This window comes from Neolamprologus multifasciatus, chromosome 23, assembly GCF_963576455.1.
Source record: "Neolamprologus multifasciatus chromosome 23, fNeoMul1.2, whole genome shotgun sequence".
Lineage (NCBI taxonomy): Eukaryota > Metazoa > Chordata > Actinopteri > Cichliformes > Cichlidae > Neolamprologus > Neolamprologus multifasciatus.
Window position 1 is genome coordinate 23,874,756 of NC_140460.1, and position 14,290 is coordinate 23,889,045.

Genomic DNA, 14,290 nt, shown 5'->3' on the forward strand with positions numbered 1-14,290 from the left:
AGCTCTGCCATTTATAGCTGCTATTTACATTCTGCTTCTTCTTTGGTTTTTCTTTTTTTTCATTCTCCAAGCCTGGATACAAACACAATCTGTCACTCTGTCACGGAGCCAGTTAAACAACGCAAGCCTTTGAGATTGTCCACATTTAGACTTGAACAGGAGCTCAAGGATGTGGAGGGATGCAATGACACAACACAGCCCTCGACCGCAGATCAAGGTTGTGCTGTAGCGCGGGCCGAGTCTTATGCAACACGGGTGAAAAATGTAATGAGGAGGCGGTGGCGACGTGGCCCGGGGAAAGATTGAAGAGGAGAAGAGTCAGTGAACTCAGGTGGTGGGGGTGATGCAATGTTTGAGAGCTGTGAATTGGCTTTTATTATCCTCAGTGACAGATATTTTTCTCCCACATACACACACTGAGAGTTTGACTCAAGGACACTTTAACACAAATGTCACAACTAGTAACAGACCAGCTGAGCTGCAGCTGCGACAAAAACCGCCACAAAACACAAAACAACAATCAGCCGGATTTGAACCCTATTGTCTATTTGTCTGTGTCACTTTGACTCCATTCGACTATCTGCTGCCATGCTGACATTTACCAAAAGCATGACTATAAAGCATTTCACTCAAGTCATTTTACCACACTCTTTATATGCCTTCATGTCATTTGGCCACCACAGTGTGTCACAGATCACAGATACAGAGTCATATGAAAAAGAAAGTTTTCACAGGACTCTACACCGTCGTGTGAAAACTCTTTTCGCATCGCAGTGTCCATTTGTTGTGTAACTGGGGCAAACTTTCTTTGATAAATTTATTAAAACCTACAAGTAAAATGCTCAAGTTCACCACTCCACCTTTGCTATTCATCATCTCTATTTTGTTTTTGTTAAACAAACAATATTACTTTTAATTTTAAAGAAATATGTTCTTGGTTATTTAAAGGTAAAGTAAGTCATTGTTTAAGTATTTAATAGAAAACAAGAATGCTGTACTCGTCAGTTTACATTGATTAATGTGTAATTACATCTTCCAACAAACTGATTCGTTCTCATAAACTTTAATCCATTAAAAACACACAGGAGCAGAGAGAGAACGAGAGAGAGCTGTGACCATTTAACATTGGTACATATATATTTTCATCATCTCCTTTCTCCTAACCTCATCTTTTCTGGACTGAAGGTCAGAGCTAGGGATGGGTATCGAAAACCGGTTCTTGTTGAGAACCGGTTCCCAGTGTTTCAATTCCTTGGAATTGTTTGTCATTTTTGAAAACGATTCCCTTATCGATTCCAGTCGCCCCGAATGACGTCACCACGTTGCGGAGCGTCATTTACCTGGCAGGAAACACAGCGCCTAAGCGGCTCAAACGCTCAAAAGTTTGGTTTGGTTTTACTTTACGAGAATGGATGACAACAGGGCAACTTGCAATACTTGCAAAGTAGATATTTCATTTAAGGGAGGAAACACTACAAATATGCAAAAGCATTTGCTCACAAAACACGCGATGACCTTAAATGAATGTCGTGTTTTTAATTCCGCTCCGGACTCGTGAATCTCAACCCAGCAGCAGCGGTAACGTTTGCACGTCCTCTCCCGTTAATGCGGCAGGTAAATAATCAACTAACAGTGCATATTATATTAGCGCGATCTGCCTTATTACAAAACCTGCCATTACTGTGCATTTAGGTAACCATGATGAGAGAGACAGACAGAGTCTGGCTCAGATGCTGGCAGTTCTCACTGCAGTCTACTGTTAGCGTCTCCTTTCAGGCCAGGATAGACGAATGTCACCGAGCAGTGACTAAGTTTGTGGTAAAAGGCTTGAACCCATTTGCCACAGCAGATGATTTTCGGTAAGTGAACGTGTTTAATTGTAGGCAGGGACATTACTGGATATTCTTGTGTAATTGCTACAGAATAATTGATGTTATACTTTGTTATTGCTACAGAAGAATATTTATTTTATTATTTTACATTTACAATTTTTTTTCCTGGGGACCCTGTGACACCCAATTGAAGAGCCGTAGGCTGTGGATCTCTTAAGATCTCACTGTTGGGTTTGTAAGGCCATGTTACTCCTAAATTTCTATCTTGTTCAAAGAGAAGATATAAAACAAAGTTCTAAGCTATTAGACCTTAGTGTTCTCCTTTTTAAAAAGAATCGATAAGAGAATCGATAAAGTATCGAATCGTTAAACAGAATCGAAAATGGAATCGGAATCGTGAAAATCTTATCAATACCCATCCCTAGTCAGAGCTCTAACATGCAAAAACGGGCATACATATGCCATTGTGGTTTAAAAAACCCAACCTGGATCCAACACTGCTTCAACAATTTAGACCTATCTCCAAACTCCCATTTATGTCAAAACTCTTTGAGAAGGCAGTTGCTATCCACCTTACAGCATACTTGGAGAAACACAACATCTATGACCGTTTCCAATCTGGTTTTTGTAAATTGCATTCCACTGAGACACCGCTACTAAAAGTCACTAATGATATTATGATGTCAGCAGACTCCGGAGAATACACAGTCCTAGTCTTGTTAGACCTCACCTCAGCCTTTGATACAGTCAACCATACCATCCTGATAAACAGACTGAGAGACCTGGTTGGGATGTCTGGCTCTGTTCTAGACTGTTTTTCATCTTATATATTTGAAAGGAGTTTTAGTGTGTCTGCAAACCAGATCATGTCGGAATCTACAGAGTTGTTGTGTGGAGTTCCTCAGGGCTCCGTGCTGGGACCTATTCTGTTCTTAATATACATTCTTCCTTTAAGCCAGATAATAAAGCAGTTTCCTGAAGTGTCTTATCATCTTTTTGTTGACAATATTCGGCTATACTATTCATTTAAGCCTTCTGAAGTTCATAAGCTCTCCAATCTGATTGACTGTTTAACCAACATTAAACAACGGTTAAACAATAATTGCTTACAGCTAAACCCGGCCAAAACAGAAACTTTGATTATTGCACCAGACAGTGCAATACCTGATATTAAACATCGACTGGATGATTTAGGTTTCTCACAGAAACATAACCTTAGAAACCTAGGCATTATTTTTGATGAAGCTTTTTCTTTGGAGGGACATTTAAATTAGATAGTAAGAACCTGCTTTTTTCACTTGAGGAACATTTCAAAACTTAGATCCATCATGTCAACAAGTGATCTCGAGATGATAATACATGCTTTTGTCTCTACAAGACTCGACTACTGTGACAGCCTGTTTACTTGTCTAAACAAGAAAGGGCTGGCTCGTCTACAGGTTGTTCAAAACTCTGCAGCGAAAGGTGCTATATAAATAAACTTTACTTACTTACTTACTTATTTGTTCCTAACACTAAGACCAAGCCGCTGAAAAAAACAACAACAGTTGGTTATCAGCTAACCTTATGTCAACAAAAGTTATGCTCAAGTGTCCTAAAAGTCAAACTTTCCCTCAGATAAACAGTTTGATTACATTATCACATCATATGAGAGTTACTTCTCTAAGTGTCTAAGCTCAACAATGTTTCATCCATTTAAAAGACAGTTTCACAAACGTGGCTAACAGCAGCTAACATGAGCTAACAGTGGCTAAGACCAGCTAACAGACATTAACACCAGCTAACACAGGCTAACAGCAATAGAAGCCAAAGACCTTACAGACAGAAAAGTTCTTTCAACAACTCTTAGTACCAGTTTTACAATTAGTAAAAGTCAAAACTGTCTTGAGGTTTATTCGTATTTGATTCCTTATGGTGACGATGTCACCCTGCTACACTTTGATGACCTCATCATGAGGATCAGGAAATAAGGCCATTTAAATTCCTCTTGTACACGCAAAGTATCTGATTCCTAGACGTGTAAAAATATCTGTATTTTTAACATCATGTGTTCATGAACAGTGATTACCTTCTGTGACTTTTTCTGGCTTTTTTACAGTTACAGTCATTATTATTCCTCAACCATAGTTTGTCACAGGGGTTGTGGATGTTTATGTTGAGTCACTGCAGGCTGTTGAGCTCTAACACAGAGAAGCCATCTGCATTTGAATATGCAGGTCAGCAGGAGTCACTCCAGCTAGCTTATGTGTTTATACAGTGACAGACATAAAAATAAATAAATAAATCAGGGACTCGATAAAAAAACAAAAAAACAACCTTTGGCTCTAAAAAGTGATTCACAAAGTATGAAAATGGTGAAAGTTAGAGACGCTTGAGGCAGTTTGGTGTCAATAAATGAACCAGAGGTTTGTAAAACAGAGAGGCAAAAAGTATTAAAACTAAACTAATTATCATGAAAAGTGAGTAAGTGTTTTTATGAAACAATAACAGACCCCATCTGCTCACTGACAAATGTTTGGAGTCTGTAATGAAAACTCAGGTGGAGAGATTCTCATTTCCACCTAATGCACTTCCCACAGTGCTCTGAACTTTTTACCCACGGCTCTCTCAATGCGGTTTTTCTCCCCCAGTGGGAGGAAAGTGTCCATCCTGTGGTTAGCTGAATTTATCTGGAAAATACTTTATTAAATGCTCATCAGCTCACCAATCCACTCTAACCAGCTCTGAAGAGAAGAACAGAAGTTTGCTTTGGATTTCAAGTTTAGAAAAATGTAATTGTCTTGGTTAGATAAAAACAGGAAAGTTTATTAATTAACCATTATATTTCTCTAGCCTTCAAGCAGGCCTATCTGACTCATTTACATCCCCATCTATTAATTCCTGGGCTCTGCCAGAGTAGCTTTGCATGAATCAAAGTCCAAAATAATCTTTATTTATCTTGCATTGGGCCCTGGTGCCACATCTCAAGTTGGTTTGTGTCTCAAATAAACAATTCCAGCTGTCTAACCTCCCTTTAAGCCAGCGTTCTTGTGATTGGCTGCCTCTTAGAAACAAGTAGTTGGGTGGAGCTAAGGGATATCTGCTCTCAATGACATCATACTCCGCTAAGAGTAGAAAAAATGGACTATAAAAATGTCTGAGACCTAAGCTTTTGGCTCGCAGCAATTGTACATGTTTACAATTATAATTGCTGTGAATATTCAGTAAATATATACATACATCAGTATTTATATGACAATAAATGAGGAAAAGCATAATAGCATAATGTTGTTTAAAGCTGAGTATTTTATGAATATAAATTAAGATGGTCTGGTTTGTTTTCTTTATTCACAACCAGCTACAGCAACACATTATATTGACTGCAGGTGGAGTTTGTGCTCATAGAAAAACCTAAAGAAACTCACCTGTATGTTACCTGCTCAGTACAAAACAGCAAGCAGACCCAAGAGACGAGCTGATGAGCACAGTGGTGGACTAGCTGGTCAGCAGTTACACATCAACATATTTCCCTCAAAAGCTGGTGGGGACCAAAAATAGATGAAGAACAGAGTACCCAGGACAAAGCTACAGCAGCATTTATATTTCCCTACAAAATATATTTAGGAAAACATATCATGGCTGTGCAAACTCTTTTACCCAATGCAAGTATAAATGTTATTTTAAATTGAATATCATTATCATGTATTTGTATTTATTTTAAATCAGCTGTTTATTGATTTAGTATTTTAATCCTTTAATGTAATATTTAACAGTCATATAAGAAGTCATATTAATTAAGAGTAGTTTTAATTAATTTTTTTAATTTAATTTTAATTAGTGGTTGCAGCACGGCGAGCAGTGACCGCGGGGATAAACTTCCTGCCACAGCAACCCTGAACTGGTTAAGCGTAACAGGATGGATGTTTAAATTATTAAACTTTTTGATTTTTTTTTAAATAAAGGAACACATGAGGAATAAACAGGGGAAATATAAATAATGTTTTCTGGAACTAACCTGTGCTTCTAACATTTAATTCTATCTTTAATTAAAATGAAATCTAAATGAAGTCTTTTAATATTCCAGACACCCAGCTTTAAAACATTTACTTTAAAGATGATCTTTGTCTCAGACAGGAAATTGTGCACCAACTAAAACTGTGTAAAGTTTTCTACACGAGCAGCTGTTCTTGAAACTGAAGAACTGATTTTTTTTCTTTCAAAAGATAAAAATACCAAACGACACCTCATCAGGCCTCTCGAACTGACACACAGACTTCATCTCTGTGCTGTTTGCACAGTTTTACTCGCCTGCACTGCATTACATGTCGCTTTCCTCACACATTGTCCTCACCTCCTCCATCCTGAGCTACATCATCTTCACCTCACTCTGCAGGGGCCACGACTCGTGACCTTGGGTCACAATTAAAATGTAACTATACTCCTCTGCATCAAAGCCAGATATTGGCAGCAATACTTTTGTTTTTCTTTCCAAAAATAAAGGCACATAAAAAGTTAGTGCTATTGTAGCTAGGATTGCTCCATTATCTCATTACATAAAACTGATTAAAAATCAATCATGGCGGACGTTTGGAGATATAAATATGTGTTTATTTCAAAACCAAGTGTACCTAAATAATGCATGCAAATGTTTCATTTTTATTTCTTAACATATGAAAGTTAGTTGTTGCAGTGGAAATCGATGGTCACAAAGGTCTATGATTCCACTGAAAGGAGATCTAGATGAAAATAATTTAAAGTGTTGGTAAACAAACATGAGGAGGCAGCTAACGAAAATCAGGTGTCTATTTGCACAAGGCTTCAGTATTAGCTTATGAAGTACTATGTGTTCTTGGACTACATCAAAACTAACAAGATGTAACCTCCAGGTCTGAAATATGAAACCAATGGCCATTCTTCCTGACAGCCAACGTAAAGTGACTCTTCCTCCTCAGGTTATAAGGAAGTCAAATAAGAAAATGACTCTACTTTCCACTTTACTGATGAGTTTACAGTCCAACTAATCTAGAGTAAAACACATGATAAATCAGGATAAATCAGCAGATAAAAAGTCGGGCGGCACAGTGGTTAGCGTGCACAGAGGACTGAATTCCTTTGAAATGGCTCAGGACGGGATCAGGTCTGTGACCACTTCTAGTTACTGAAGGTGCCATCTTTAAAGTGACTTTGGTGCCTCAGGTTGGTGGTTAAACACCACAACTGATCAGCCCCTGTCAGTTTGTGATTAAATGGCATCAAGTTGACAACTACATGCAGTTCTTTGTGATAATATGGTGATAAACAGCGATAAATTGGCAAAAATCACAAATTTGGTTGCATCTGCATACACAAAAATTCACATCAATTGTTTACATTCAGAGTCCTGGAAGAAACTCAAAGATCTGAAACTGTGACATAGTTGCTGCAGGACAGCAGTTTGACTGCAACCTTACTTTGATGTAGGATAAAAAGCAGAAAACCAGTGGAGTCCTCTTTCACAAAGAGACGAGACATAGATGAGTTGCGCTTATTAGCACAGACTGACTCGGATTGACTGCAACATGTTGACGTTTGGCTACACTTACAAATTAAACAGCAATTGTTTGCAAACCTTCTCCAACCTGAGTGATTACAGTCAGTCCAAGAGAGACCATGATGGTTCGAAGACAGGTTGCCTCCCCTTAGAAAATTTTGAGTTATCACCGAGAGCTTGAGGATGTCACATGCTGCATGCTCAACCTCTAGGCAACCAGCTGGTTGGCACAAGTACTTGCAATCAGTTGCGAAAAAGGAAATAAATGAATGTGAACACTATTTTTTTGGTCTTTCTCTCAAGTTGTCATTCAACAGGCTGTCATCCTGTTTTCACTCTTGTCAGACTGAACCACGAGTAAACTGTGTTTCTCTGTCTATAACATACAATAGGTGTTATTCTCTCCTGATATTATCCATCCATCAGACAAGGAGGGGAAGTTAATTGTCACCTTTCTTGGTCAGTAGGAGCTATAGAATTAAATTTCACTTTTTATATACAGAAAAAAATGGCCAGAGCTTGAAAAAAGCACAATCTAGTAAATGTACTATTGTTACTTAATTACAGCTAGAAGTAACTCTGATTTACCTTTGCTACTTTTGCTTGTTAGGGACAAATATTTAGGGCTTCCAGACTGATCCAAAAACACATCAGGAAGTGAGATTTCACATTTGATGACCTTCCCACTCTGAAGAACAGCATTTACTTTATTTACCTTAATGTCCTTTGGAGTTTGGTCACTTTTGTCTCCAAACAAAAAAAACAAACAAACAAAAAAACAAACATGATGGAAGAAATGTCAAATGGGTGGCAGCACTAGGGCTGGGCGATATATCGAGTTTTTTAAAAAAAATCGATATATTTTCATACGAGATATAAGATGTGACAATATCCTTTATATCGATATAGTCTATGTTACGTTATAATTATAGTTGTGGAGCCACAAGTTTGCCTCTCTTTCATTCACTTTTGTCTTTATGGCTTAAAAAACAATATTGAGATATATATCTTATATCGCCGTCCAGGTAAAATATATCGAGATACGAATTTTGGGTCATATCGCCCATCCCTAGGCAGCACATTAAGTCCATCTTTTATATACAATGTGAGTTTTACCTTTCCTTCTCTTTCTGTAAAAGGAGACTTAAACGCTGCTACTCTGTGCAGGATTAAAACCTCAGACTCAAAATATTCAGCAACACACGTTTGTTTGTGTGAGGATTTTTGTGTTTGTTTGTTTTTCATGTAAACACTCACCGCTAATCCACTTGGCCTCGGGGTCATGAATGCTGAACTCTGGTTTGTAAAGATCTGCCACAGTGAGCCTGGACTTGCTGCTGCCAGGAAGTTCAACTGGAAAACAAATAAATGGGTGAACTCCAGGTTACAGTGAGAGATTCAGCCAACAAAGAGCTGCAGATTATAAGTGTCTTATAAAGCATATTCATGTACTTCTGACAAACACATATTTGCATGGTTTAGAAAGCTAGACACATCATCCTGTCTCTCTCCACAGGCTGACATACCGGGTGTGAGGACGACCACAGACATGGTGATGAGCGAGCAGACCACCACGATCACCAGCAAAGAGATGGCAATGCCCTTCCAGTTCCTCTGCGGAGGGCTGACGTCCACATACTCCTGCAAACACAGAAAGTCAGAAACAAACACTAATCATCAGAAACTGTGACTCCACGTGTGAGTCACTCGAACACTGCGAGAATTCATCTGCAGTCCTAACAGCCTCTACGCTCGCTGTGGGATTTTGCTCTCATTCAGTCAGAAGTGATGCTGTTTAATGCGGTCCAGCTTGCACTTTATCCCAGAGGTGTTGCATGTGGCTGAGTTTGAATTTATGTGTAACTTCTTCCAGACCAAACTAGGAAAAGTTTTTTTTACATGGCGCTGACAATAAAATATCATCCCAGTACTGACCTATAAAGAAATGGGCTCTGCAAGACCTGTGAAGGTGTCTTATGACATCTGGCACCAGCTGGCAGCTCACTGTGAGTTGGAGGTGCTGTGGACCAGTTAGGGATTTGCCCTGAAGCTCCCCACAAGCCTCAACCACACACACAACTCTTAACTTAATACAGTTACTTTTGATCATTCTGAAAAATGGGATATTTTATATAAAAATGGCTGTAATTCCTAAACAGTTAATTCAAAAGTGTTGTTAAACCACTTAAATTAAAGCTGAAGGTTTCCACATCAGTCACATCTTGACTGTTTTAAACTCTGCTGTGTTGGTGTACAGAAGGAAAACTACAAAAATTGTACCTTTCTCCAGCAAAATATAGTTTGATGCTTCATTTTAATTACATTTTATTTATATAGCGACAGATTACAACAACAGTTAGCTCAAGGTGCTTTATATCGTAAGGTGAAGACTCTACAATAATACAGAGAAAATAGAGAAACCCCACCAATCAGACGAGCCCCTATCAGCAAGCTCTTTGGTGACAGTGGGAAGGAAAAACTCGCTTTTAACAGGAAGAAACCTCCGGCAGAGCCAGGCTCAAGGAGGTACAGCCATCTGCCACTGGTGGGGGGTGAGGAAAGGAAGACAGGACAAACAAACCTTGGCCATTTCACTCTAACTAAATGATGGACAGACTCCTGCATTAAAGGAAAATTGTGGCTCTGCTGTAATCTGTGGTCTCTTTCAAAATGAGAGAGGAAATAAAGGCTCACTGAATTTGATGCTGCGGCCTTCACACTGAACATCTACAGGACGTTTGGGACTGAGATGCTTGAGCGTGCTCCAACCACCATCATAAAAAGATCAAACATAGCAGAGAGAGACTGCATAGGGTTAAAAATCATGTATGAACTGAGCCCCTGGTCCAGATTACTGTGTGATACTTGCTGTAAAGCATTAACAATACATCTCCAGGCTTCAACTACATTTTAATTTAATATGAATTTGTGAAGTTAACACAAAATGTCCAGAGCACTGAAGCTGATTTAATGGCTAACTCCTTGTTTTGCTACCTTTGAGCTTGGTACTAGCAGCCAGCTTTCAGATTCTTCTTCTTTTTCTTTTTTTTTTAAGTTTTTTGAAAGTAAAGCTTAGCCCCCTGAGCATTTCCCACTTTTTGATTTTAACCAGGAAAAAATCTATAAGTTCAGTCAGTAAGAGCTCCACAACTTTGAGGCCTTAATGAACAGCCTCAGGCTCTATGGATCTGAGACACCTGGGAGAACTTAGAAATACAATAAGTTTCTTTGTCTTCATCACAGGGCCAGAGTGAGATTTGTAAAAGTCCACTGAGCGCTCATGGTGCTGACAAATTCATCACCTGCAACTCCACCAAATCTATCAAAGCTTCGTCCTTTATACAGCTGCACTGTGACTAACACCAGTGTTAGATGCAGGGCTCCTCCTGTAGTGGAGACTTGGAAATGAAAATCATTTGCACATTCACTGATTCTGTGACTTTTGTGACTGTGTGTTTGAGATCTTCTGTAATGTACGATTTGCAGATGGCGGCAAAAACACAGGATGCAGAGCTGAAGATGAAAAGTGATAAGGATGGACAGGATCAGAAATGAGTATATAGAGGGCAGAGGAAGGATAGTGGATATATTGGGAAAAGAATCCTTAAGACGGAGCTGCCAGGCAGAGGAGTTTGATGGCTCTAGTGAAGCAGGACATGCAGAGGTGGTGTGGCAGAGGTGAGATAAGGTGAGATGGCACCAGATGATCTGCTGTGGCGACCTCTAAGGGGAGAGGTCAATTTAAGAACTTCCAGCTAGGTAACTGAACTTTTTATAAATGAGAAAAATCATGGAAGATAAACTTTGATATGCTTTTTTTTAATCAAAGACATTTGGTTGATTATTCCTTTGTTGTAACAATACTACTTGTCTTTTTATACAGTTGGAAAGCCTGTTTCTTTCCCCTTAAGTTGTGCCACATTTATAAGGAAAATGTAATTTGGGCTGAACCATGAAAAACTTCTTTGCCAATGCCAAACAATTGTATAAAGCACAGAATCGGTTTCTTCCATGAAGAGCTGTCAAAGGACATCAGGGACAAGACTGTAGACCCGCACAAGCCTGGAGTGGGCTACAAGTCCATCAGCAAGAAGGTGAGCTGGTGGATCAGCCCAAAACTACAAGGGAGGAGCTCGTTAATGATCTGAAGGCAGCTGAAACCACAGGACCCAAGAACAGTAATGACTAAAATCTTGCGGTACCATAAGGTCCCCCTGCTTGCCCACAACCACACCAGCAAAGAGTACTCGCGCATGCTGCCCACTCTGTGACCTACCTTCACGCGACCAATAGAAACAAGGCGTACAGCCGGGATAAGTTCAACCACACAATGAACGAGGATCTTTATGACACAAGTTTACGTGCATATGGTCCAGAGCCCTTGAGTAAATCATTCCATTCAACACATTGGCTTCAGAGGCCACAGCAAATCTGTGGAGAGGTTAGGTTAACACTGTTATGTTTAACACTTCCCTAATAATGTAGAACCAGATACAGTCAGGTCAAGTGTGATAATGAACACCTGTTGGTGCACACACAATGCTGAGAGGCACCTGCTCTTCATCAGCTCCATTTTTTCCTCATGACAGGGCACACAAACAAAAAGTCACATAGTACAGTGAGTTACTGAGGACAGGTGATCATATTTTTATTTCTATACATATTTTACATGTAACCGTTGGTCAAGAAAGGCTTGAACTACTGGCTAAAAGGAAATTGAAACGTGCAATAAGCAGAAGAGACGCAAAATGTGTCAAACGGAGACAAAAACTACTCCAATAAGAAACAAAAAGATACAGAGAATATCTACAAAAACAAAAATGTTCAAAAACTAAAATGAGATATAAAACACAAGCAAAGATGCAACAAAAACAAAACTGTGTCACACAATCACACAACGAGATTTAAAACTAAACAGGAAAAAAAAACATGCAGAGTGATACAAAATCAGGTAAAATATCAGACGGCTACAGAGTCAGAGACACAAAGCAAACAGAAATCATATCTGCATGTACTTATGAACCACTGTTTCATAATCTGTGTCCTGTACAACAGAGTCTGAACCTGTGCCAAACATGTTTGCTTTGCCAGGAGGAGCTCCTCTTGTTAGTCTTATTCTTTAATGTGATTGTTATTGCTTTATTTATTTATTTATTTACTTTTGAAAATATTTTTATTGAAAAAAGAAAACAACAGTACTTGCAGTTACCGAAATACAATCAACCTTTCTTCATTTTTCTAAGTAAATAAACTTATATATATATATATATATATATTAGGGGTGCAACGATACACAAAATTCACGGTTCGGTTCGGTTCGATACTTTGGTGTCACGGTTCGATATTTTTTCGATACAAAAAAAATGTTCATGCCTTTTTATTAATTTGTCATTTATTAAATTTTCACAGCACATTCTGCACCACATCTCTGTGCGTTCATCATTTGTTTGAAGCCAGCTCACCTCCTGCAACCACTTGTCCGAGAATACGTGCTTCTTTTGTGGTTTGGACTCCTTCTGACATTTCTTTGGAGGTGGAGGAACACCAAAGTAACTGCTTAAAGGAGCTTCTTCGACATCTTTAAGAGTTCTAAACAAATGTCTGTCCTCCTCCAGAAAATCTTATGTATGCAAACAGGCGTTGCAACTTCTTATCTTGTGCGCGTTTTTTATTTTGACAGCGAATACGCACCTGCGGACCACTTATGTGCAGCCCTGGTTATTTAGCTCGTCATATTGCAGCCACAGAAATTATTTTGTCCATGAAACCATAAAGCTGCACTTTCTTTTTGCCTTATAGTCTGATTTGTCATAACATTTCCGTTTTGTGGTAAGCTTTTCTTTGGCTGTCACTTCTTCACCCTGACCTGTCTTATTTGGCTCAGCAGAACTAAAATATGTATCCTGCTGCTTTTACACACGCACTCACACAACGCTCAGCGATTCTCTGCCGATCAACCTCTCACATGTTTAAGCTGCGGGAGATTTCACTTGTCATGTTTGCATAGTAAGCTAACGATTGATAAGATGATGTCAGAGGAATTGGTGCGCAAATTATCATCACTCACCAATCAGTGCTGTCGCTCTCTATACACAGTTCGCGCGATTGCAAAGTGAAAGCAAAAAACAAGCGCAAATTCAAATGCGATTTCAATATGTCACATTGACAGTGGCTCACCGATGCCAATGACATAATTACCCAGCTACATTTCCGAAAGAATGCAAAAGCATTGACATATTTTTCCTTCCTACGATAGGCCAACGGGCAGGGCAGGGCAGCCCGACTGGAAAAATCGCTAGCCCCGGGACGTCGGGCTAGCAATTTTGCGAGCCCTGTATCTGATTGAGGAATCACTCATCTTTGGAAAAGAGAGTTTATTACAGAGGAATGGCTCTTTCCAAAATAAAAGCTATAATATACGCTTCTTCTGGGCTATATTCTCAGCAGCATATTAAACATATCAGGTCCCCATAAGGAGAATCATGTGCTAACGGCTGACTCCGGTAAAGTTTGTAGCATGCCTGCTTGTTGTTTTTCTCTGCTTCCACTTGTCTTTGCACTAGGATGATGTCGGCGTAAATGTGCAGTCATATTCGTTGTGTTCCCACTAGTGCTGTCAGCGTTAATCTGAAATGAGGTTAACGCCACAACACGGCAAATCTCCGTTAACGAGCTACCGCGGATTGCCCCGTGTGTGGGGCTGGACAGCCAACACGTTCTAACTGCGCTAACACACTAGTTCCCACCCATGTAATTGAGCATTGCGTGGCACATCCAACATACTGTTTTACTTTAGTCCATGACACGCTTACCTTCAGGGTCATACATCACATGAAAACCAAAATAGTTCCAAACGCCAGATCTGAATGAGGGTGGGGGAGGTTCAATTTGCCATGTTGCAAGGAGAGCTTAACTTCTGTCTCGCTAGCTTGCCCTGCGCTCAGTGAAT

The 14,290-nt window shown here is 39.4% G+C and overlaps 1 protein-coding gene across 3 annotated transcripts in view; it reads right to left on the reverse strand.

The window, feature by feature from the left end:
- Positions 1-14,290, reverse strand: part of LOC146491620 (inactive dipeptidyl peptidase 10-like) — a 129,716-nt gene that overhangs the window by 48,579 nt on the left and 66,847 nt on the right. For 2 of the 3 annotated variants that reach the window (XM_085152208.1, XM_085152209.1), the window contains exons 2-3: positions 8,868-8,982; positions 8,599-8,694 (exon numbers count right to left, since the gene is read on the reverse strand). In XM_085152208.1, the coding sequence (XP_085008334.1) occupies positions 8,599-8,694; positions 8,868-8,982 (211 nt within the window). Of the gene's footprint in view, positions 1-8,598; positions 8,695-8,867; positions 8,983-11,863; positions 12,460-14,290 lie in introns of those variants that run through there. The other variant, XM_085152210.1, reaches the window with a different exon arrangement.